General features: G+C 32.3%; 2 protein-coding genes across 3 annotated transcripts; both read right to left on the bottom strand.

Moving 5' to 3' along the window:
- Nucleotides 1–134: 134 nt before the first annotated feature.
- Nucleotides 135–18,648, bottom strand: LOC107372167 (uncharacterized). The gene is made up of 7 exons (XM_089270393.1): nt 17,575–18,648; nt 17,407–17,481; nt 17,089–17,178; nt 7,845–7,986; nt 3,393–6,537; nt 767–942; nt 135–595 (listed from the first exon to the last, which is right to left on the bottom strand). Exons 1-7 carry the CDS (start codon nt 18,646–18,648, stop codon nt 402–404), a joined length of 4,896 nt encoding a protein of 1,631 aa, XP_089126519.1. The 3' UTR covers nt 135–401.
- LOC149094676 (uncharacterized) lies at nt 11,704–26,149 on the bottom strand. Of its 2 annotated transcripts, none has more exons than XM_089266330.1 (2): nt 25,620–26,105; nt 11,704–13,751 (listed from the first exon to the last, which is right to left on the bottom strand). In XM_089266330.1, exon 2 carries the CDS (start codon nt 13,334–13,336, stop codon nt 12,512–12,514), a length of 825 nt encoding a protein of 274 aa, XP_089122456.1. In that variant the 5' UTR covers nt 13,337–13,751; nt 25,620–26,105; the 3' UTR covers nt 11,704–12,511. The 2 variants fall into 2 exon arrangements, 1 of the variants encoding a protein (XP_089122456.1); XR_016197965.1 differs by lacking the exon at nt 11,704–13,751 and adding an exon at nt 19,014–19,875 and having other exon boundaries at nt 25,620–26,149.
- Between the last annotated feature and the right edge of the window lie 363 nt (nt 26,150–26,512).

Genomic DNA, 26,512 nt, shown 5'->3' with positions numbered 1-26,512 from the left:
CGCAACTCGGCTTAAATCATTGTTAAATCCAACTGACCATGTCATAATTATTTATAAATTTACAACAATTCTGTAATAATCCAAAATTAACGCTTATTCCAACTGGTAGTACAATGACAACATTTACAGAGAAATTTAGTTTCACATAAAATGATTTATTTTATCAAGATTGTACATATAATTTTAACTCAAAAATAGTGCATCCAAGTGCAATTAACTTATCGTGAGTTTAATGGTGTATTTTCAAAAAGTCAATAAGATTAATTAGATAATTCAAATAATTGATGATCAGTAAAAATGAAATATTGAAAAATAAGGCTTCAATGAAAAAAAAGTTGATTTGTGAAGATGATTGTGATAATGGTTTGTGCAGTCTCGATTCAGTCCATCATTGTAATTCCTTAATGATTTTGATTTACATAAGGTCTCACAGTTAATTTAATCTTCCTTTTAATGGACATCAACTGATTAACTTGGGCAATATTATGACTTTTAACATCTAATCCATCAATAGCAACGATTTCATCGCCAATCTCAAGTAATCCAGTTAATATGGTTTGTGTTTGCTCATCTCGCATCCGAGACACAAAAACACCTGTAAATAATTAATGAAAAGATTAATACAATTGAATCACAAAACTGAGTATTGATAAATAATTTCAAGTCAAGTCGCAATTACTAAGTGCAATAGAACCGAAAATTGATAAACCAATTTTCACTTGAAAAATTCCTCACCAAACATCGGCAATCAAACAGATCAGCTTACCTTTAACATTATTAACTGTTCCTCTAGCCAAGAAAAAGCCAAATGGTTTACTTTGTGGTCGATTCAATTCAATTACCTGTGAACCATCAGCTTTTAATTCAATCAATTCACCCCATAGTTGATTAGATTCTTGATTGTAATTTTTTTTGGCATTAACGTTGTTCCATTTGGTTTTACTGAAAGCACAAAAATACACAGAATTATTAATTACCAGAAAATAAATAATTGATTATTAAAATAACGATCATTTCTTGATGTTAAACATTGATTGACAAATTGAAACACTTTGAGTTAAATATTCATCACAAAAAAAAACGATTCATTAGTTTAAAGTTAATGATGTTTACCATTGCAATTGGTCTAAATCACATTTTGACTCGACTTTGATTAACTAAAAATGCTGATTCCATTATAATTACTGTTAATAATGATGTCAACTCAACGATAATGATTGGATCAATCAATCTGAAAATGATAGGTTAGGATAAAAATGATCATTGAGGACATTAAACATGAGATTAGCCTTAAGCCTGAAATGACAAAATTGAAAAGGTTTCTCCATTTAATTATTGTTCAATGCGATCCACAATTGTTTAATGGACAGTTTTTAAGCTGCAAATCAATCCGATTAAATTAGCATACAGAAATTAATCCATTGCTATTAAACCTGATTCCTCTTGCCGACTCTTGTACAGAAACAAATATTTCAAAAATTAACCACACACTATGAAATTATAATTAGCCGTTTAAGCATTTAACTTTCGCATTCACTCAACAACTTTAATTGCATTACAATGATAATCAAATGTCATAATGATGCTTCACTATAAAGGCAAATGAAGATGAAAAATGATGATCAACAATGATCAAGTCACGATTTGAAATGAAAAGGCAAAATTATTCAACATTCACTTTCATAGAAATTCATTTTGCAGGTAAAATTAACAGAAATATTTCCTAGAATTGAATGAAAAAAATGCAAAATTGCATTCATTTTAATCACAATCAGTTAATCAACCAAATTAAGCCATAAATCAAATTCCTAATTCACAAAATTCAAAGTGTAACAATTTTCTCGCATAAAATGACTATAAATTGCAAGGAAACAATTGTTTGATATTTTTACAAAGCGTCAAAATGATTAAATTACAAAAGTTTCAATTATAACAATGAAATTGATTAACGGTTAAACTAAACATTAATCAAAACATTAACAACACTGAATAAATTGAATGTTAATTGGCAAAGGTAAAGATTACAATTAACCATTGAATAGGTTTACACAGCAAACAAGAGAAACCAAAATAGCAACTTTTACCCTTCCTTTAAGCCTAACAATGAGAATGAGAAGAAATGTTAACAATACGAAAATGATTATTCATTTTGATTAAGAAAGCACAATTTAAGGTTGAATCGTCGACAATTAGATGCAACAAATTATAAAGTTACCAGTTGATTATGATTTACTTGCAATGAAAACAAAACAAGAAGAGCAACAATTTGATTATATTGAGCTTTTTATATTTCCAGCAAACAATTTAGAGCTTTATTTTGGGTCTTCATTTTGAGATGGTAATTTGAATGATAACCAGGCAAGATTGTTAAATAATGTACCAGGAAGAGCATAAACTCATCTTAATTAACAAAGTTGATAATCAGTTGATTGTCTAAGCATCAAGTTTCATGTTAGTGTGGGTTTGGTAATTTGATCATCATTTAATTGTAACCTTTCTCTTGATCATTATTAACCAAATAGATTATGATTTTGATTGATTTGTATGGAAACTCACGATTGTGAACCAAAATACAGTCAAACATACAATTTGATGAAAATTGTTCAATTTGTTCATCATTCAATCCTGTAATAAAATCTAATGTAAAGGGTTTCCTTTTTTGATAATCTTTCATGAGATCAACCTTATTTTGTTTCATGTAAAACACTCAATGATTGATTAATGTATAATTTCAATTGAAACAACACAATATTTAGATGAAATTTACAAGCAAAACAAGAGTCAATTGAAACACTTTAAATTGATTACTATTAAAATGGATTGGTTAAAAAAGGTTGATGTTTAAGGTTAAATCTTGATTGTTATCCCTTTCAATCTTAATAATTAACAATGATGCCAAGGAATGTTTCATCTTTTAATTTGTGTGTGGCAAATGAAGCCCAACCATTGAAATAATCAACAGTCAATATCAACTTGTCATGTTAACCATTAATTAAAGTGTTTAAATCGACTACAATTAACAATATAACATGAAACTGTTTCATTTGATTTTTGAAGCTTCACTTTTTTTCACATTCACTTGTTAAACTTGCTTTCCAATAACCACACACTTATGTTGTATTAATGCTTGTTAAATTGATCACAATAATTAACTTTTATGGATCATTGATTTTGCTGGATTTAATTTTCTATTTGATTGTTAACTCTTTCATTAACTTTCAATTTTTTTCAAAGCTACAAAAAAGATTGAAAAGTCTGTTTTGCTCAAATTGAAATATTTATCCTTTTGCTCAGCAAATTGAACAATTTGACTCAATCAATCAAACATTCAAGATTTGGTAAAAATAAATTGTCCAATTTGTGACAATTGTAAAGGGAAAATTTAGACTCACCTTTCATCTTGTTTTTCAATTTGATTAATTGAATTGTCTTTGTCTATTGATTTGCTTTTTCCCTTTGTTTTTCTGAAGCTCATACGATTTTTAACCGTTTTAACAAATGATTTTAAATCAATAGATAAATCTTCAGTTGAATGATTCTTTTGCAAAGAATCGGTCGACTCAAGTTTAGAATTAAGATTTGGCGTTGATTTGGACGATGAAATATGGTTTACACTCGCAACCGCCAGTGAGCTTTTCAAATTGGCTGAAGCTGTTAAAGACGAAGCTAAAAGTGATGAATTGGCTGTCGATTGATTATTGCTCAGATGATGATCTTTGGGTATTTTATCAGTGCTAAAAGCTCGAGATAAAGCTTTCCTTAAGCCACCAATCCGTTTGGATAACCATTTATTTGAAGCTCCTTGGACTGTGGCCTGAACTGGTTGTGCTGCACAATTTGCCTGATTCACTCCATCGTTAACATCCATAGCAAATCGAGTCACTTTGACGATTGAATTGTTACCAGGCGATGACAACTGTTTACCTTCAATCATTGACCTTGCCTGTTCATTGAATTTATAATGAACTGGTGTTGGCGATTGTTGAGGGAAAGTTGAATTTTGAGTTGAATGGTGAGGTAAATGGTGTGGAGCATGATGAAGATATGAATGATTAAGATGATTAGGACGGTTAGCTTCATGTGAATCTTGCTTTTTTGTCACTGATTTGCTAATTGTTGCATATTCAACTTGACAAGTTTCCTGTGATTCATTTTTTTGCTCTTCATCTTTAATCTTGAGCAACATTGTTACGCTTGTTGGTGCCATTGTTGGCTTTGACTTGGATGAAGGTAAAGGATAGATTTGATCGGGTTGCAGGTAAGCAGCTTCACATGGATCATCCATTGGTTTGTTGGTTGATGATAAAATACCGTTGCAAGATGAATAAGTGGCCATCATTTTTGGTGCAACATTGATTTGTTTGAGTTGTTGATTTTGTTGGTTCATTGATTGGCTTGAAGAGGAAGAGATTAGGTGAGTTGATGGTGAAGATGGTGAGCCTGATGAGATGAAGTACGGACCATTAATCTGTAAGGCCATTGGCATGGTTTTGTCTTGTTTTTGTACAAATTTATCTTCATCCTTTTCTTTTCCTTGTTTTCCCTCTTCTTGTCTTCTTCCAACCTCTTCATCTTCTTCTTTTGCAACAGCTTCACCTTCACCTTCACCTAAATACTGTTCATTATTATCTGCCAATTCCAATTTCCTCTGATTATCCTTCATTCCTTCATCATTAACAGAATCTTCAACTTGCTTTCTAACTTTACCATCTTCCTCTCCACCAAAATGAATTGATTGTAAAGGCCAATTTGGTGAACTTGTTGAACTACGCTTAAGTATTGACCTGTAATGGATTCCGGTTGAGATCGGGTTAACAGTTTCATCATTGATGTTACTATTGGCATGAGTTTTCTCAAGATTATGATGAAAATGATGATGATGGTGTTGGCTATGAGAATGATGAGGTTGATACTGAGGAAAGTGATGTTGAGCAATGTTGCCATCCTGACTTTCAATGCTTCGTTGACCATTTGATGGTTCACTCTCATTGGAATTAACTGATAATTGGTTTGATTTCCTTTCAACTGAATTACCGATTAAAGCTTTGGATTGAACCAGCGACTCCAAAGGAAGCAAAGGCGCCGTTGCTGATGAGCTTCCAGTTAAACCAGATTCTGGTTCATTAGAGGTTGAGCTTTTCCCACAAGGAAATATCGCTTCATATTGATGATCAAGATTATCATTCTCTTTAATATCGTCTTCCATTTCATGGAATTCAATTTTTTTACTATTTTGACTTAAATTGATTCGTTGAAAGTGTTGATTGCTATTAAATTGAGGTGAATACTCAATAGACTGGTTGCTATACAAGTGACCATTAGCATTGTTATTAATTGGCGTCATTGAATGAGATGGACGATTAACTGATTTGGTTGCCGGTGAAGATAAATTAACTTGATTATTTGTAACAAAATTTACAGCAGCAACGGCAGCAGCAACCGCTTTATCAACAGAAACTTTATCATTAACAATTGATGAAGCATCATCACTAACAACATTGGCCACCGAAGCAAAGGCACAAACCATTGAATCAGTAGACTCCAAAGGATCGATTGTACACAATTTGGTAATTTTGGGTTCATTTGATCCAGTTGTGTTACTGATTGATTTGTCTTTTGAATTGTTTAAAGTTGAACAACTTCGACTTTTTGACATGCAAGTTGTTGAACCTGTTGATGTTTTGGTTGTTGTGTTTATTATTGCTGGTGTCGTTGGTGCTAATGAGGATGATTTTTGCGTCTTTAATCCATTTGGTAAAGTACTTAATTTAGATAGTTTTGTTGAATCAGGAGATGATCTAAAAGATGAACTGAGAGACAATTTAACTGAATGAGATTCTATGAGATCAGGCTTTTTAGTATCTAAAAATGATTTTCTGGTTCCATTTGGTAAAGTTGATTGGAAATTGTTGCGATTCTTTTGATTAAGTGTACTTGTCCATTTGGCATTGTTGTTGGTTCCAATCTTGTTATTACGAGGTAATGTAGACCAGGATCTGTCAATTGGTTTAGAGATAGTTGTTACTGAACTTGAAGATGAAGATGATGGCGATGGTGTTGAGGATAATGAGGTTGTTAAAGGTGTTTTCAAGGGTAAAGGTGAAGGGATTGTGAGTCTACGATGAGCCAAAGGATGAGTCTCTTTAGGTAAAACTGTTGACTGGTTTTGATTAGAAGATGAATTTAACCTCATCTTGGGTTCACTTGTTAATTGGTTAATTGTTGTTGCACCTTTTGGTGAATACATTGACGTAGATAGATGGCTTAATGATTTACGGAGAGCCAAATGGGTTGGTGGACTTTGATCGTCAAACCGGACTCGTTGAAAAATTGGTTTACGTTTGTCTTGGTGCAAAGAGATTGGTATTGGAGTTGGATTGGTCGAGTCTTGATTCGATGAAGAAGAAGAAGATATTGAAGAAGATTTAATTCCATAGGCCGAAGTCAGGGTTACATCAGGATCAGTGTCAGTTGATGAAGCTGAACCAATCCTTGTTGGTCCAATGGCAACAATTCCCGAATCAGCATCAGAATCTCCTGAGAAAATGGTGTAAAAGTAAAATTAAGTCATCATTAGTAAATCATTTTTTAAACTAAAAACATTTGTTTCCTTTGATTGATGTAACCAACAATCATGATTACATTGATAGTTCAATTCATCTTCAACTAGATTCAATTCATATTATTGACAGTTGATCAACAATGATAGCAATTAAAGGCTAAATTTCAATGCTAATAATAAAGATGCAAATAAAGCTCTTAAAAATGAATAATGTAATTTGATTAGATTGAAGTTTAATTTAGGAAAGATGGACCATTTTTTTGATTGTAAAATGAAAATGTTTACAATTAAATTGTGTTCATTCTCAATTTGTCTCCATTCAATTGAATACAAATAAATGTTAACAAAAACTGAATCAATCCTTTTCTCAGTAAATTGAGGATATTAAATGTTAAAAACAAACTCTAATTATGATAAATCATCTTCAACTGATTAACATAACATCAATCATGATAATTGTGCGATTAAATTGTTTTCGAGAAACAATTCAAAAAGGTTTAAAATGAAAATAAAACTGATTTGGTTAAACATATTCTCAGTTAATCACAATTGTTAATCATGAATCTTTTATGGATTGAATTAATTGTTGATGATCAACAAATTGATAAAGTTTTCTGTTTAATTTGAATTTTTCACTCTTTTGGCAAAATGTTGATCAAATGGTCAAATTGGTTCTAAATTGTTCCCAGCTTATCATAATCAACTGACGCTATTATCACCTTCATCTTAATTATGCTGATGTTTGGTTCCTCTTTTAAATTTTGGTTATTTTTACTCTTAAAATAATTCTTAAGGTGAACTCGGTTAGAGGCCAATTAAATGTTGAGGTAAACAATTGATTATCTTGTGCAGAAGATGAACAATTGAGAAATGATGATTTAGTGATGACAAATGGCGATTCAACAATAAACTTTTATAAATAAAATGAGGAATTAACCTTTGATTGAACCAGCAGGTAACTATTCAATTAACATTGAAAGCAACAAATAGAGTTGACTAGTGAATAAAACTAAAAACATGGTTTCTCAGGGTTTACATTGATTTCAATTTCCTGATTAAAATTTCAAACTGATTTGAGTTTTTTGTTAAACACCATTTAATTGTTAACACTGTGAACTAGATTAAAGTAATTGTCTAATCAAACTAAACAGGAAATAATCAACTTTAAATGACCATTACAAAGACAAGATTGAATGGTTGGCATTTTGAATGTTGAAATGAAAGTTGTCACCAAAGGTAATCAAGTGGCAATTTCAAGTAAAGTGATTAATATTAAACTTACCATTAACAAGATTGGCATTTAATGGAGTTGCATTTGAATCTCGATTTGTGGCCAAATTTTTCGACAACTGTAGACCAATTTCCAGGTCACCTTGGTCAATTGATTCAGTTAGATAGTTCATTGATGGATTGTCCAATAAGACCTGAATGGAAATGATTAATTGACAAGAGTAAACAAAAGGTTACTTAAGTTGATTTTAAGGTGATTCAAGTTGATTCACATTTTCCTTTCAATTGCAATGGTTGATGAGTTTGTTATTTTTTTGCCAAAGGTAACTTTATTACCTTTTTGTGTTTCATTTAAAGTAATTAGCTTCACTCTGAAGAGTAACCATTCATTAAAAGTCAATGGCTGATAGTCAACCTTAACTAACCATGAATACAATCTGATGACTTCACATGGAAACAAAACAAAAGCAGCAAACTGAATAAAACTTGAATAATCATTGATAACCAAGACAATGAGATATTCAGAAGATATTTTGGTGACAATTTTGAAATTACCAAGCTCATTGAAACAGATAAGTTTCACATGGGAAATGGTGAAATTTTTGTTTCAACAGAAGATGGCTAAAGAAAATAAATTCATGGCAAATTGGCTGATAATTAGAATCAGCTGAGAAAATCTTTGACAAAACCAAAAGTACAAAAATCAAGAGGATAAAGTTAACCTGAAGATAATCTGTAAATGATAATCGTTAATACAATTCACACAAAGCTAAAAGGTATTTCAAGTGTCAACAACTTGGCCAAGTTGAAACCCAAATTGTATTATTGAAAAGGGCGGGCAAAATATTTTCAAGTTGAACCAGAAAATAGTTTCTTCAATTATATGTAATGAATACATTATAATAACATTATAATAGACATATTTTTTATTGTAGTTTCTTGGGCTTTTTTATAGTTTTATTTATACTTTGGCTGAATACTTTTAGCCCACTATTCATTTGACAAAAAGTCAAAGATGAGTTTGAAGAAAGTATTATCTGCTTGTTTTTTGAGTGGGAGCATAAAACAGGTAAGACGATGATAAGAAAAGCTTAGAAAGTGAATAGAATAGGCTTTTTGACAAAGAAATAGACAATTTTCATCTTCTTTTTTTACAGCCTAAGGTAACAACAAAAGGATATCATTTTGAAACCTGGATTCATTATAATCTAGGATAAGTGAAAATATTTCCAAGGTTAACCTCTTTACGAGTTGCTGGATTGAGTTTTAAGGTCAAATAGTCACCGTAAATATTCACCGCTAAACATTCATTAATTCATTGTGTAAAGCGATAATAAAGTGGTGGGTAATTTAAGTTCAAATGGATTTAGAATCTTAAATAAGCAAAATAATTTAACGGTCATTCCAGTTGCAAGTTTAGTGTAATCAAGGCTAGTCTAATGGGCAACCCTTAGATGAGTTTTATAGCCATCATATGCTCACTTTGTCTAGATGCTAACCAACTTCAAGAATTAGGACAAACCAAGATAACGTTAACCTAGACCCGAGCCCTGGGAATAACCCAAATTTGGTCCAGACTCAGCGAAGGCCGTAGGGTAAGTTGGACTTTAGATAAGAAATGACTTGTTACGATCGACTGATCAGGACAAAATAACAACTTGAACGAAGATTAAAAGTGAAAGAAAAAGGAAAATCTTTAATTGTAAAAGTTTCCTTTATGCAAAGAGTTGACAGAATTTTCAGCTCATATCATGCATTTTATTCATGTTGAGTGTTTTTTGCGAAGATCAAACCAACTGCAATCAGAGTGAAAATCTTTTAATGATCAAGTTTGATTCCTGTTCAATTTGATTGCAATTATATAGCAAAACAAAGTGATTATGTCAAAAAGTTGAAAATAACTTACAAGTTGAGGTTTAGTTATTAGTGAATCAGTGCCTCTTTCAGTCTGAGAAATCTTGAAAATTGATTGACCAACGATTTATCATTTTTTTTCAATTGAAACATTGAGAATGAGGTCAACTCTTGAAAGTAAAGGTAAAGTTGAACCAATTTTGTAATCATTATTTGAATAAAATAATGAATGCAAATATTGTTGACAATCGCGATTGTCGATCAAAATTGTATAACAAGTTTGTTTTATTGATATATCATGTTTGAGGTTGTCATTTATTGTCTCGTTTCATCACGAAAATGACCAAGACATGAAATGATAAGGATGCTGGAAGCAACAATAATGACGATGATAATAATGATGACGGAAATAGAAATGAAAAGATTCACAAAAATAAGCAGTTGACTATGAATCAGGTGAAAGTATTTTTCAATTGTATTATCAGTTTATTAATAAATAGCTTTTGCTTTTACCATATTTGCCTTAAAAGCATTCCAAGATAATGAGGGAAACTTTTGTATTATTATTTGTTATTAACTTTTCTCTTCATCCTCTTTCTCATCATCATCATCATCTACCTTTTTCTTTGAGAGTGTATACAAAAGGTGAAAGTAATTTATCGAAGTAAGTTTGGAAATCAATGAAATACAGAAAAAAAGCCAACAAATGATATATTTGAGAGGTTGTTGTTGTTGTTGTGGGTAACAATTTTTATCATTATTACCTTTAGTTGGATAAACAAAATGTCAAAATCAGTGTAACATTGAAAACTTTATTTAACTTTGATTGTTGTAATTTGCTTCAAAAATCATTGTTACCTGTTAACCTACGATAATGGTTATTGGGGCAGAAGAGCATTGAGTGTGTGATAAGGATGGCAGGATGAGTTGATGATGATGTGAAAAGAGAAAAGGAAAAAACATTTCAATTATTTAATGTAAATTGAGACATTGATCATCGACTCAATACCTTAAAACTACGATTAAATGGCAATCAAGTCGCACAATTTTTCAACACTTTAATCTTACTTGAAACCTTCTCACAATTAATTGACTGATTAAGCAAGAGAAAGATAATTAGCGACACTTTTTTTACCCAAAAATTTTCTTCTCAGAATCAATTCGCTAAATGAGTTGATAAATGATGATATTGAGATGTAACGACCTTTTCATTACAACCATAATGACAAATGTGAGAGAGTCTGGGTGTTGATTTAAGCCACAAAAAGGCCCAACTAATCGTTTGCTCATTCAGTCCATTTAACAAATTGTTGAATCAAGTTGGACAAAGTGGAAGAAGTCAAAAAAAAGATTTCCCACCAAAAAAAGAGGAACCATTTAGTGAAGTGCTTAGAGTTAGGTAAAGAAAAGATGATGAAGATGAGCAAGATGAGGAGTTGAAAAAAAACAAGGCTAGATGAAGAGGAAGATGATGATTAGTATAAAACATGATATACTTGGATGATCCCATATGACCTAATAAACACACAGTACTTGGGTTACTGTTATTTACATAAGGCAGATTAAAATCACTTCAATGTTGACTTTACATTGAGGATGGGCAAGTTGATTGTGAAAACTGGCCAATTGTCAGGCCTATCAATGATCATCACTTTAGTGCTTTTTGTTTTTTTCCTCATTTCAATCTTTCATTTTTTTCGCCAAATTAACATTAAACATGCAAGGAAAAGGTTGGCAAATGAATTTGGTTATCTAACATCATGAACAATGTTCATCAACATCATTGGTTTGGTGGGTTTTTCCCTCTCGTTTGTTGGTGTGGTCAAGATTCCGTCTTTCTTTGCTCTTGATGATTGATGCAAGTTTAACAAATTAACAGAATCTTTTACTTCTGATTATCTCTCGACAATGAAAATCAGAAAAAAAAGGTTAAACAATTTAAATGTGCGTTCATCATGACTCTTCAACACGATAACTTTAAAAGTACCTTTTTTTGTCTAATTGTTACAATTAAAGTTGTCAAACATTGCCCTCACGTGTTCAAGTTTATCATTCAATTGACCTCAATCAAATATTTTTTTATTAATATTTGCTCTTTTCACATGAAAAAAATAAACTTTAAATTGGTGCAATCGTTTGAATATTGCAAAGCAGTTAAGTTAGCATTTACATTTGAGTTTGCTAAAGATCCATTGGATTGCTTCAGATTACAATGTTTAATGCTAGTAAATTGATTATTGATTTACTTTTTTTCATTTCTCATCATTTCTGAAAAACAAAAAGATGATTCAATTTTCGCACTTTTTCTTGGTCATCAACTCGATCCATTTAAACAGTCATGACTAAATTGTAGTCATTAAATTGGACCAACTTGAATCTAGAAAAGCAAGCTAAATCACTCAAGGTAATGATGGTCAGTTTGATGGTTTTCATTAGATGGATGAAACCATCAATTAGATGATGATTATGCATGATGAATGGAATGACGGTGGAGAGGAAATGTTGAGCTTTCGTAATTGGCTGCGATTTACATCAGTCAATGTGAACTCTAAGTGAACAACCAAGGAATGAATAGTACTCATCATGAAATCAACTGCATTCATTGAAATGGTTTCAATGAAGTATTCCATGTTTGATTCGATATAAAATGATTCCCTTTCATTTCGACGATAAAAGGATTTTGTTTAAAGAGATTATCTAAATTTAAAGACAAACAAAATTCTAAAAAAAATAAATCACTAATGAAAAGAGCGCAATGGTTCGATCCAAAACAACTGCATAATGAGTTTGAAACCCCGAATTACTGTTACTATTACCATTTATTTAAATAATTTAAGTGTTTTTATGCTTATGATGAGTACTGTATTACCTAAGGAATGCTCGAAGAGGACTATTCCAACCTGGGTTATTAGAGTTTTCATGACTTCCAGATGGATAGCCGTATGATTGACTGATGCCACTTTGAACATTATTGTGAAATTGTCCACCATTTGGCATTCCTCCAAATGATTGAGTATTAGGTGCGAAGAAAGGGATACCGTATGATGGCCCTGAATTGGCTCCTCCATAATGTTGACCACCGAATGATTGAGCTCCGCCGAAACCGCCGTTAAAAGAACCCATTGCTGGACCTTCGTTATAACTTGCAGGTCCTGGCGCTCCTGCAAATCCATTAAATTGTTGCATGTAACCTTGATTAGGATTGGCGCCATAATTGTTGTTTCCTTGATTTGAATAACCTCCTTGAGATTGTGGTGCTGTGGCTGGACCACCGGTTAAAGCGGAGTGACTGACAACAGGTAAATTTTGAACATCTTGATGAGTCAATGGTTTCAATTCATGATTCTCCAAAGCTCCGGTGAAATCATGGAAAGCAGCCTTTTGATGTTCCTCAATGGCAAGAGGTTTCAATCCTGGTAATTGAGCAATTGAAGCACCTTGAATAGGTTGCATATTTCCTGCACCATAACCAGATGCACTTGGAGCAGCAACAGCAAGATGAGAGTTAGGACTGGCAGCAGCATAAGCTGCCTGAGAAAGGACAGTAGAAGCACCATGCGAAACAGATTCTGAAGCAACCATTTCAGTAGATTTTGCAGTGGGAACAGATGATGTTTGATTTGATTTAGCAGGTTTAGCAGTGGAATCAGCGTGAGTACGAGATGCAGTAGAAGAAAAGTTTTTAGCCATTTCAATTTTTTGCCCTACTGAAGGTACTGATGAAGATGGGGACGCGAGTAATGTTGAACCAGATGAAAGTCCATAGTGAGTTGATGATACAGTTGAAGAGGTAGCAGCTAAAGGAGTTCTGTGAACTTTTTGTGAATTTCCATGAACCTTGTCACAGGGTGATTTTTTCACCGGATTGGGTTTACGAAAGTACAAGGGAAGTGGAAGCGTCGAGTATTGAGTGTTGGATGGCAAAGAGACGGGACTTTGGATGCCAGTATTGGCAGGTGATGGGGCAGCTGGACCAGAATCAACCGATGATCGCTTCAAACTGTCACCAAGCTTATCGGCAGCAAGCAACCCTTTCAGAGTATTTAAATCAATTTCAAGTATTTCATCGTAACCAAAGAGCTTTGATTCAACCAAGCAAACTTGGCTAATTTGTAAGATAGAGATAAACACTGGAATGTAATTGACTGAAAACATGGTTGATTGAAAAGACAGACTGTGGTAATGAAACTATTGAACAAGAACTTATGGGAAGCGGTCAATCTTGAATATGACTAAATCGTTTGAATGCCGGTCAATTTATGCATTACAAGGTGAGATCGATTTTGGGAGAGATTCAAGTGAGTGAAGGAGGAGAAAGTCAAAGGAGAATGAAAAGTGTTGCAATTATGTCGACACACTTGACCTCAAGACTATATTTATTTAAAGAGTCGTTCATTTTTTTGATGAGTTTTTCATAGTTTATGGTGCAATTGACCAGTTGATAAAGATAAACATGTTAGATCAAAATCTAGATTCTCGATTGATTCGTTCAGAGTTCGTTTACTTTTACCGTTTTTTGTTTTTGTTTGAGCCTTTTTTGGCGGTTTTATGGTGCAACACCAACACGCAAATGGACAGAAGCGCCTTTCCAATCTTGAATGTGACATTTCTTATCTTTAAATTCATCAGATGTTCATCATGTTCCCATTATTGATCTACGCTCATTTTTTCCTTGAATTTCATTTGATTCCAAGTTACTTGATGGAATCAGGAAGAGAAAGTGTTGAATTAACATGATTCAGTTCTATTTTCATTTGATATTGCATTTTTGAAAAGGTCAAGCATTCCTTTAAACTTTTGCTTTCGTTTAATTTGATTTTTAAATTGTTGGAATTTGATTTGAAAGAAGTTTGTTCGATGGCGAAAAAAAACATTTAATTTGAATTTAGACCATTCTATAAGTGCATTTATAATGGCAATGACTGCAATCGAGATATTTCTTGTTCGATTGTTATCAAAGAACTAAAATATTAAGTTAATCAAAAGATAATCAAGATAATCTTGGCTATAGATTAATGGCTTTAGTAAGGTAGTAAGCAAGATAACAGGTCAACTCATTAAACCTGAATGTGTGTTCAAATATACATTCAAGTATTTTTGACACGAAAAAGATAACTTGTGCGGACTGAAATGCCTCACAACCTCAATTTGTAAACGATGAAAGATGAACAAAAAGAATGAAAAAAAATGATGAAGTAGATGATGATGATTATGATGGAGATGGTGAAAATAGATTATTAAATTATCATTAAAAAAGGCAACAGGAAAAAAAAGTAACAATTTTACTGTAAACGTTGTCATAATACAGAGAGTTGAACGCGAGTTGAACCTTGTTCAAGCCAGAAATAAATATTCAGGTAAAAGTTGCAAAGATGTTTATGATGATAGTCATGAAATTTTTGAATAGAAAAAGATGAAGACGAAATTTCGTGAATCATTTTTTTGCTTGTTACGCCAATAACAATGAGACAAATGATAACAAGCTTGACGAGCCATTCAACAAGCAAAGCAGAGCAATGACAAACTATGAACCATTTTTTACTACTGTGCGTTCAGTGTCAGAGGGGAGTTGGAGGAGGAGGAGATGGCGAGATAAGAAGTAAATGAGCAAGGATAAAGGTAAGGAAAAAAGGTAAGAAAAGACGTTGAAAAAGGTCTTTTCATTTGAAAATTGTTCAAGTAGAGAGAGGTGGAAGAGGGCAGACAGAGCCATAGTCATCAAGGTAATGTCATTGCTACACAGTTACCTGTTTTTCCAGTCATCAACATGTGATTACATCTTCTCTCGCAAATGGATCTCTTATTTTAATGATAGTAATTAAGGAAGGCAAAAGTGAGGGCAGAAAAGAGGCAACGAAAATTATCTTCATGAAAATGACATGGACTTGTTATCTTATGAAAATGTCCGTAAAATAATTGAAGGGAAAAATAAAAACCAAAAACAAGTCACTTTCATTATAATATTGAGCCTCTATGCTTTCAAATGAACAAACCTTTCAAAGGTAACAACAAAATGTTAGGAATAAAGTTACGCAAAAATAACGACTAAATTTAGCTGAAAACCTTTTCAAGGTCAACTCTTGATTCACCTTCAAGGTATAGGTTATCAACATCAGTTTTTTGTGTAAAAAAACAGGTAAAATAGATGAATTAGAAACAATACAAATATTTCAATTGATGGCAAGCTTTTTCATCATTTCCAAGGAAAAATCTGTTAAATCTTAATTTGTAAAGCTGTCAAAAGTTTCCATTTAATTAAGGTGTTTTCAGGTTATGAATGCCAATCAATAATCAAAATTGAAATCAACAATGATGGTCATTTTGTAATGGCTCAAGTGACCACACACAAACACATTTATTTCAAGAGATTTTTTTGTTCCCTTCATTTTTCACTCAATCTCATTGCTACCATTTTCAGTTTACATTTTTGGGCTTCTTTTGCTTTTCATTTTTGCTGGCTACTGAAATATACTTTTATGAATCACTATTATTATCATTATACTTTATCATTATATTCATTAAAAGTGTATAAAGAAAAGGTATTCTGAGCATTTGCAGAAGCACGCGACCAACGTTTAACCTGTAATTATTATCATTATTATCATGTTAAATCATGGCTATTGAATAAGATTTTGTTCCCTTTTGTTTCAGCTTTTATTTCTCATACAGAATCTTGGCTTATGGCACTAGTTGGTAAGGTCAGTATGAGGCAAGAGCGATCTTTGAAGGTATTTTTAATCTTCCTGTTGACTTGTCACGAAAGTTCCGGACCGTTTTGAATGAATTTGGTTAACATCAATTATGAGAAGCTGTCAAACATTTAAATTTAACTGATTTAAATGGTTGCTCAAAAATTGAAAGTTCAATCCTTTTTACATGTGTAATGTTCACTGATTCAACAGTATAGTTAAGTTGAGATTGAATTAACATGACCATTAACATGACGCTAATGTTTGTTGGTTAACATGTTAATTTAAACACAATTCAGCATGAACAATGGAAAGTTGTGAAAAAAGATGATTTCACTGATTAAATGGAAAACAGCTTTATGACCATTTTAATCAAATTAATTGTTACAACAATTTAAAAATTAAGGAAGTTAAATGATAACAATTGCATTTTGTGCAATTTTGAATGAATTTAAATCCATTTGTGTTCATTTTCGCGATAGATTAAGAGCTGAAATAAGATGTTATTCAATATTAATGATTCACATCCATTGATTTAATGATCAATTTAAAATTCATTCTTGCAAGCACTGAGACAAGAATATTGGTGCTTCATTTATGCACGATTAGCTGGAAGTCGCTTAGGAGTTAGCCTTTACCAGGGCTGGCAAATTGCAAATGAACAGCATCATGTTGGAGCAAGTTTCAAGACAATACTGATAAAATTGAGAAAATTAAGATTTCGTTTTCTTTCATCAAGTTCACTTGATTTACCTGAACAAATGAAAGGTTATCCATGATGAAAACGTCGCCAATCCAAAATCCATTATTAGGAGAGTCTAATCTATTCAAAAGTTCCAGAAACTAGTGAATGATAAATGATCAATTTCAGTAATTAGTTTGGATGTTTCAACTTGAAATTCTGAACGAAATTTCTCGTTATTTGAAGATGCAATTTTGGAATGAAAAGATACAACATTCAAATTGAACTATTGATTCGTTTGATTCAATAGAATTTGCAAAAAGAATGTTTCTTTTTCGCTTATTTTAATGTTGGATAATTTCAATTGAAACCGATGAACATGAACAAACCTTTAGTTTAACTCGAAATGGTAGTTTGAAATTTTTTTGATTCAATTTTTGATAATATGAATAAGAATGCTTTAGCTATAATAAGAAGAGAAAAGTGAATCACAAAAAAATAAAAGATGATCAAAGCAAAGCATGAATTTCATGGACTGAAGGTGTTATACTGTTTACCTTTACTAATATTTTGCCGGCTAAATAAGAAGCTAGGCCTATCTGGAAAATGGTATTAGAACCAACGATCCATAGTCCACGATCTGCTATGGGCATATCAAATAAGTTTAGATAAGAATAAAGAAGGGTCACTTCACCACTTAAACCAATCGCATAATAGCCAACCAAGAAAATATATCTCAATAGATTATTAATATAGTCAATTTCATTGAGAACTGAAACTTGTTTATGGTGAAGTCGATAAAATTGAACAAAATTTATATTTGATAAACTTGAAAGTTCGTCATAAACGGAATGAATTCGTTTGTTTAAATAACAAATTGACATGATGATCATGATAGCAAACCAAGCAACTTGAGGAACAATGAAAATGATCGCTATAATTGATATTAATTGCCAAGAAACGAAACAAATGAAATACAAAGGACTTTGAATGGACAAGTAAGTCAATGGACTGCTGTATAGTAAATAGACATAACATGCGATCCAAATGGTCGTCGGAACAATAGATGCACCTATTATTTGTCTTGAAAGGAACACAATTTGTTGTCTGAATTTCATTAAATGGACAGTTTTCATGTTCAGAATTTTACTGGTAAATCCATGAATGGAAGCTTCTTCAATAACTCTGAACCAGGCAAGACTTCCATTTCGAGCTTGATAACAAGAAAAGGATCGAAAAGTTCCGAGACAGGTTATTCCGATGATGGATAATATTCCAATGGGATAACCGTTGTCCCAACCCGATAAAACATCACCTAAACAGACTAAAATGATTGAATCATTTATGAAATAATTGACAATCAGTCTAATTAATGTAAGGTAGATAAAAAAGTCAACACTGATTGTTGAAATGGTAAACCATTTGGTTGGTTTCGATGAAATATCATGACCATTTTGATACACAAGCAACAACTGACCATAAAATATAAAAACTTTGATTGCTCGAGCAGCTTCAGAATGTTCAATATTAAGCGATGGCCAACCAATAATTGCGAAAAATAGTTTTTTCAATGCACTCTTTTTTTCCTCTTCAACTTCTGAAGTTGCGAGTTGAAAAACAATTTGATTCATATTCAAAATTCACAGAGAGATTATTTCAGCTTATCAAGAGTTGGATACAATTTATATCAATTTTGATTGCTATTGAGCTGTCTTTAAAGCCATAACAGTTCGCGACATTATTTGCGTGGTTCCTTAGATCAGAAGAAAGTTACAAATAATTGAATTAAATTTTTAATAGTATTTGAAATGCAAGTTTAACTATCAATTATTAATAAAATTCATAAGAAAACTATTCTTTCTCTGAATGCTACCTCAACATGAAACATAGTTTGGATACAACTTTCAAATTATCCTTTAATGATTATTTCTATAATGATGCAAGCCAAATGGAAGCAGACTATCATTAAAATAGCCGTTCATCTTCTCGTGATGATATTATCCAAGAAATTCAGTGGAAATGAAAAATTCATCATAATAAAAGTTTCTATTGTTACAGTAAAATCTATCCACTTCGATTTTTGCCGACAATGTTGATGAAAAATTGTAAAGTTGATGATTTATTCCATGGATTTAATGCACTTGAAGTATTAATATCAACTTTAGTTCAGTTACACTCAACCACTTACAAGCTAAACACTTAAATTTGTAGACAAAAATCATTCCAAAAAAGTATCTATTAAGACTTCAAGTCGATCGAGATTATTCATAAGCTAGTTAATAATTTAACGTGAAGATTCATGAACTCAATAACTGAATCTTAACCCATTCAGTTCTATTCGCAAATGAAATGACAAATTTTTCCTCCCAAAGTGTCATTAGAAATTTCAGATCATGAGAGGGTTACGAACATTAAAAGAGCATCGACACGATCGACAAGAACTTTCGATTGATACTATTTTAACACAATCAAACATTTTGCGTGTTTCATCTCATTCAACTTCAATCAAACTCTAAGGTTTATCCTTGATTTATTGACGATTGTTTGTTAAACTGCCAAGTAAATTCAAAAAGTAGACTTGATTAGAATCATAAACTTCCGGTTGAACATTTCAATATTAGGTGCGCTTTCAGCTGTAATTAAAATTTAATTGAAATTGATATTTAGATGTTTATTTTTTTCTGCCTTTTTAACTTGCAAATCTTTTGACTCGTATTTCCGGTCTGAACGTCGATCCAACGGCAGTCCATCCATCTTTCTTCATCTCAAGTCTCTTCTTCTTCATCATCATCTTCTTGTTCGCCTCTCTTTCACAGGAAGTATTCCTGACTGCTTTAATGCCAAATGGCAAGTCAAGACTAAGAGAGCAAAAATAAGAAGGCAAAAAAAACATAAACATAAAGACAAATGTTGGATAAAGGTTACCCTTAAACGTGTTACAAGAAACAGCAGAAGCTCAAGACGCTCTGTTAACCTTGCGTAAATCTTGTGAACGAGCCTCTCTCCCTTAGCGATTGTCTTAGCCCACTCCCCTTACTCCTTGGAGGGCTGTAAAATCTTAAGCTCATCTCGTAAGTCTGTGTATTGGCACAGCCAAAAAACGTTAAACTTTAACCAGCTTATGTACAGTTGAATGAGGTGAGGAAAAAAACAAAAGATGATTCAAGACGTTTTTTTAATGAAAACATCTCAAGTTACTTGTTGATGTTTTTTTTGTTTTGCAATGACAATGGCGTACAAGACAGCAAGTAAATCTACACCAATAACAATTAGTTGAACATTGAATTGACAATGTTTAACTAATGAAATGGCAAACATATTGAGCTGTAAGTTAACACATAAGGGATTCAATTGATGGTCAAATTGGAAAGTTGCCAATGCATGAATTCAATCATATTTTATTCTGATTTTACGATTTTTTTGGCAAAACTGATAAAACTTTCAATATAAAGCTCATAAGTGAATATGAAATACCTAATATGGTATATGCATTGGAATTTATGCCCAAAACAGAAACTTGAAATTGTTTTGAAATACAAATGTAATTATCAGATTCGATTTTGGAACCAATTCCTGACAAGAGAGTCTTATCGTTGCTGATATCGTTAGGAAAAGAATTACTTGTACAACGTGGATCAACCATACAATGCAAATTAATCTAATCGTAAGTTTTCATATGACTTTGGTGTCGAAAGGAATATTCATAGATATGATTAGTTAATCCCATCATGAGATTATTCTTTCACCTATTGGCAATGTGAATTCGACAAGTTTTGAATAGTATATAAAGATTCGGTGAAGCAAATGATGCTACCAGTTAATCAAAATATAATTCAGTTTTTACTAACTAACTTGACCAAATATAAAAATGAAAACTTTGATTGTTTTAGTTGTTCTCTGCAGTGTCACTGCAATCCTTGCTGCCCCTAAAGACGAAGGAAAACATCATGAACCACATCATGAGGAACACAAGGAGGAACACAAAGAAGGACACAAAGAAGGCCACAAGGATGGACACAAGGAGGAACACAAGGGAGACCACAAAGGAGACCACAAGGAAGAACATCATGAACATCACGAACATCATCATCCTGGACCAAAGCCTGGACCAAAACCTCCCCACGTTGAAATCGAGAAGAAGTTAGATGTCGTCATTGGAAAATTGGATGCAATCGTAAGAGCAATTGAACGATTACACCCAAAGCCCAAGCCAACACCAAAGCCAACCACAGTTGCTCCAACAACTTCTGTTCCAACAACTGCTGCACCAACTGCTGCACCTACAAGTGCACCATCAACCGAAGCACCTTCAGATGATTCAACCACTTTAGCATAAATACTCCATTGAACCCCTTTCAAAATCGGAAATATATTAAAGTTATGACCTAAGAGTTACAAATTGACCTGAAAATGTCTAATTGTTTAGCAACGAAATTCAATCAATTATTCTGTTGATTCTAAATAATTTCTTCTGGGAATGATTAAGAACTACCAATTAACATTTCTTGTCATTGCTTGTAATTTTTCAGTTAAAATAAAAATTAATTAATTCCTAACATTTTATTATTAAATATGTTTACCCATAAAAACTTGTGTTATTGAATGAGATTAAGTAATAAGTCGGTTTTGCCAATCACATCAGGTTAATTGGTGATGTTTTGGCTTCTTTTGGAATGGCAATACTTTAGATAACGTTGATTGACATTGAATTAATGATATCTAATTAACAATGAGCTCCTAAGTGATATTGAACTATCTGTTGAAAATAATTGTTGATCTAATCGCGAGAATCATATGAGTCCTGATTGTGATGATGGAACGAAAGGATACACAAATGTGATTAATAGCCCAAGTGATTGATTGATTAGTAATCCAAGTAATTACATTAAGATATGTTAATATCTAGATTAATTTGTCGCATGATGAGATCATTCCGTTACCTGTCGACAGTGTAATTTGAAAAGCTTTTTTAGAGTATATAAAGATTGAAAAAAGACTAAAGATGAAAATTGTTAATCACAATACATTTTGAGTTTGTATTAACTAATATTAAATTAAATAATAAGTTAGTAAATTAAAATGAAAACTTTGATTATTTTAGTTGTTCTTTTCTGTGTTGTTGCAACTCTTGCAGCTCCAGACATCAAAAGATACAAGCGACGATCCTCCTCATCATCATCAAGATCAAGACCTTCGTCAAAGTCGCCAAGTAAGACTCATACAACTCACCACGAATCAACCCACCATGAATCAACTCACCACGGATCAAGTACAACTCACCATGAACCGAGTAAGACTCACACAGCTCACCATGAATCAAGTACAGATCTTCGCGAATCGAGTAAAGACCGCCATGAGTCAACTCACGAGGAATCAAGTCCATCTCAATATAAATCCAGCTCTAAACCTAAACCTAGTCCACAGCCTTTTAAGCCCAAACCTATTGGGCCACTACACAAGTCAACAACATCAACAACAACCCGTAGACCTTCCAGTGTAGTGCAACCTGCTGTCGAAACAACAACACGTCGATTTGTCGCAACAGGATGACCATTCGACGATTTCTGACGATTTTTCAATCCAAAAGTTGACTAAAAAATAAACTCGTAATATCCATAAAATCAACATTTTCCCGAATTTTCTATCTTAAAACCTTGAGTGAAAAATGTAATCTTTGATATCAGTTGATCTTTTATGTTACTGAAAATTCAAGAATATTCATCTTTAATAAACAATTACTCTTGAAACATTAAAGATTACATTTTAACATAAGCCTTTGTTACAAACAATCTTGTTTTGAATGAACAAAAATATTCATTTGTGATATAACAATGTGAATGATATATTTAGTTTGATGGGGAACAAATTGAGCTATCATAATACAAAATCAGATAGGTATTCAGATTAAGCTATAATTAATTCTGTTATGAATTCTAGTTAAAACCAGAATGCTTAGAGTGTGAAATGTTGCACAAAAGGCATTCAAAGTCTCCTGACCCACCGAAAAATCAACAAAGGCGTTTTTGACGAACAGAACATGAGATGTGATTCATAGAAAAACATATTTAATCAAGTTCAGATGATGTGTTATCAGCGAAAATCTTATTCAATCGTATTACAAAACAAAGATGGATTGAAAGATAAGGTAAAAAACAATAAAAGTAGTAACGATAGCAAAATAGGAATAACAAGATAAAATCTTGAAAACAGTTATCAAAGTAAAATATTAACGCAAGAAGAAAACAGAGAAAAAAAGATTTAACTTTCCCTCCTCTTCTCATGCATCTTGCAATCATTAGCATCTTCATCTTTACCCTCTCCATCATTTTTCACCTTCACCTCTTCATCAACATAAACATGGTAAAACATAATAAGCAAAAGTAAAAGCAATTTTAAATAGTCAATGTAAAAACCAAATGAACCTTAACCTTACGAGTTGAGGGTAAAAAAACGTAGAAAGCGTAAAATGAGGAAAAGGCCAAAAACGGAATTAATGTTAATTTAGTGAATAAATGTCTTGACACAAGTTTCTTAATATTACTGTTTACCTCAATAGTTAACATGGGACCGGAAAAATAAGTTTAAAACTGAGGTAAACATTAAAGATTAACAATGATTGAGCAAAGTTTGTGAACACAAACAAAACAGATTAAATGGCAAAAGTTGATATAAGGTGTGTGTAAGTTGATAATCAAAGCTTGGCAAAGCTTTTCAGTCAACCTTACAGTCAACCTTACAGTCAACTTTACAACCATTATTGACCTAGTCAGTGTTTTGCTAACGTTTTGCAAGTAAAAAAAGAGCAACAAAATACATAATCGCAAGGAAATGAGCAAAGTTTAATGTTTATGAACAAAAGCATACAAAAGCTTTACTCTTATGATAATGCAAGAGGCAAGCAAAGAGAGAGTAAGTTTTAAATGACCGTTACCTTGGCGGGTCTAACTAATGCTGTGGGCCAGCCTCAAAGATCACGTTTACGTCGATAAACTTTATCCTCAAGATTTTGCCTCTTTATCATCATTATACTCTGTTTTCACTGAAGGAGGAGGAAAGTTTGCTGACTTTGCCTGGCAAGGTAAATTGACTTTTCAGGAAAGGTCGGAGATTCAAAGGAGGAGGAGGTTGAAACATAATCTTCGTGCCTACGGAAATTATACGGTTCAAGGTACAAAACATCTTAGATGTCTACCATCATCATCATAATGATGGTGGTTTCAGTATATCATCAAGAAAGTATGAAAAAACTATTCATGAAACAAGTCAATTTGCCAAATTGAAACAATTGATTCACAGATGAATCTACAATTGTTATCATTTACCCAGTTACCTGGTTAAATCTTGTTTTACTTTAGATCCATTAGGTGTCAATCTTTTCATTTTATTCATTTTAATTCATCATATCGATTGCACAGAGATTTAATTACAATTTCAAGTTGCTCGTTTCATTTGATTTACAATTTTCAAATGATTCGGATTACATGTTGTTGTATCAAAAATGCTTGTTTTTGATTGTTAAGCTAATTAATTTTCAAGTTCAATGTTGTCTGATAATAATTTTAGCACAAGTTGAGTCAATTGTTATTCAATAATTGTATGTTATTGCAACTTGATGGGCTGTTTAATGTCTAATTGATGAAGATTCAATTGTTGCTGAATGATTGGACATAATTTGTTGAACAGCAAAAAATCACCATACAAAGAATAACATTTAATTTAAAAAATTGCAACCGATTCTGGTATATTTTTTTCCACATTAATATTGAATGATTAAATTTCAAATTGATTCTGTGGTAAGAAGAAAGTTCAGTATATAAACACTTTGATTGAACATGAGATGATCAAATTTATTTGTTTCAATTCGTGTCAACATCTGAAAGAAAGTTTATCCAATCTCAGTCAATATGAAAGGTGCAATTGTATTAGTTTTCATAGTTAGTAGCTTATCTGTGCTTGTTGTTTCACAAGATTTTGGTAACAATTTTGATCCCATGCCGGGACCCGGTGTTTTTCCAGGTCAACCAATGCCACCGCCAATGAGAGGACCCTTTGGTCCACCTCACCGTGGAGGACCTAGACCACCACATCCACCACCGCCACCATTTGACGCTAAATTGGATGTGATTATTGGTATGTTGATGGAGATTCAACAATCAGTCAACAGACTGAGTCCACCGGAACCACAACCAACAACAATTTCACCTTCAAATTCAACTGATTCCATCAATATTACAGCTGTTTGAAAGGTTAACTGGTTGTTCCCATGTAAACATTATCGCTTTAAATTGTCAATAAATTAACTTGTGATTTTCATCAAAATAACTCGTGGTTAGTTTTCATTCAATCAACAAGTAAGTCTTGCTTCAGACAAATTGACAAATTATCGATAAATGGTTATCTTCAGAGTTGGCATTGTAAATAGGGAAATAGTTAACAATTGACATTGATTGTGAACATCAATATTGAAAAGAGTTAGCTGTTAAAGCATCCATTAGACATGGTTAGAGTGAATATCTATTCGTTTAATAATCAATTATTGATGGTTACGATTGCAAATTGAAGTTATGGAAAAGTGTATACGAAAATAAAAAAGTCTACTCACATTAAAATTGTAAAAAACTTGTAAATTAAGTCCACAATTGGTTGTAATATCCGAACAAAAAAATACAATTTGTATGTTAGAAGTAAAAATCCGTTGTAAACTTTGAAATGTTAATGCTGAAAGAAAGGTTGAGCAAGTGAAAAGAAACCCTTTCACCTTAAGTCAACTAGTCACACTAGTAAACACTAATCATTGGATTGTTGATTGCTAATTCAAAATTGATGATACACTGAATCCTTGAACATTAAATGAAACAATCACCAATAAAAATGTGGATAAAAATTGGCCCGCCAAAAAAAGAAGCAAAACAATCAATGAATAAATTATGAACTGGAAGCACAAAGGGAAACAAAAGGTAACCAAGGTGAGAAACAGGTAAAAAAGATTTAGACATTTAACTAAAGCCGTTTGTTGTGTGTTGACCAAAATTTGAATTGACCTGGCCGTAAGAGTAACACGTGAGTTTAAAACCAGCCAATCACAAACGATCGTTTTTTTTACCCAAAAAGGTAAACTTGAACCTGCTGACATCTATTGGTACCCAAACAAACAAAAACCCAAAAAAGTTCATAACTCAAGTATCCTCAAATTATCAAGTTTGTTATGAGGAGCTGAACTTCTGTCAGCCGAAGATTTGTCAGTAGACGATATTTGACAGCTTTCCGAAAAACATGAATCTTTTGATTGCTTCCACAGCTTTATCATGTTCAATATCTATTTGAGGCCAGCCGATTATAGCATGAAAAAGTTCGGATATTTGTTCCTTTAGCTTTTCAATTTTAAGAATAGTGCCAATAGACATTGCAACTTCACTGCGATTGAAATGAACAGAAGAAATTATAAAAGGAAAAAATGTCATATTTACTCTGATATTTATTCTTATTCTTCATTTC

Source organism: Tetranychus urticae, chromosome 1, assembly GCF_039701765.1.
Source record: "Tetranychus urticae isolate SD_2017Ah chromosome 1, NJAU_TeUrti_SD_1.0, whole genome shotgun sequence".
NCBI lineage: Eukaryota > Metazoa > Arthropoda > Arachnida > Trombidiformes > Tetranychidae > Tetranychus > Tetranychus urticae.
This window is presented reverse-complemented; position numbering and strand designations above follow the sequence as displayed.

Bases quoted from the DNA above. Each gene is read 5' to 3' on its own strand.
- LOC149094676 (XM_089266330.1), bottom strand. From the start codon at position 13,336: ATGGCTAAAAACTTTTCTTCTACTGCATCTCGTACTCACGCTGATTCC.
- LOC107372167 (XM_089270393.1), bottom strand. From the start codon at position 18,648: ATGAATCAAATTGTTTTTCAACTCGCAACTTCAGAAGTTGAAGAGGAA. The intron at 17,482-17,574 runs GTAAACAGTATA...TTCTTATTATAG, and splicing joins CCGGCAAAATATTAGTAAAG to CTAAAGCATTCTTATTCATA. The intron at 6,538-7,844 runs GTAAGTTTAATA...CCATTTTCTCAG, and splicing joins AAATGCCAATCTTGTTAATG to GAGATTCTGATGCTGATTCG.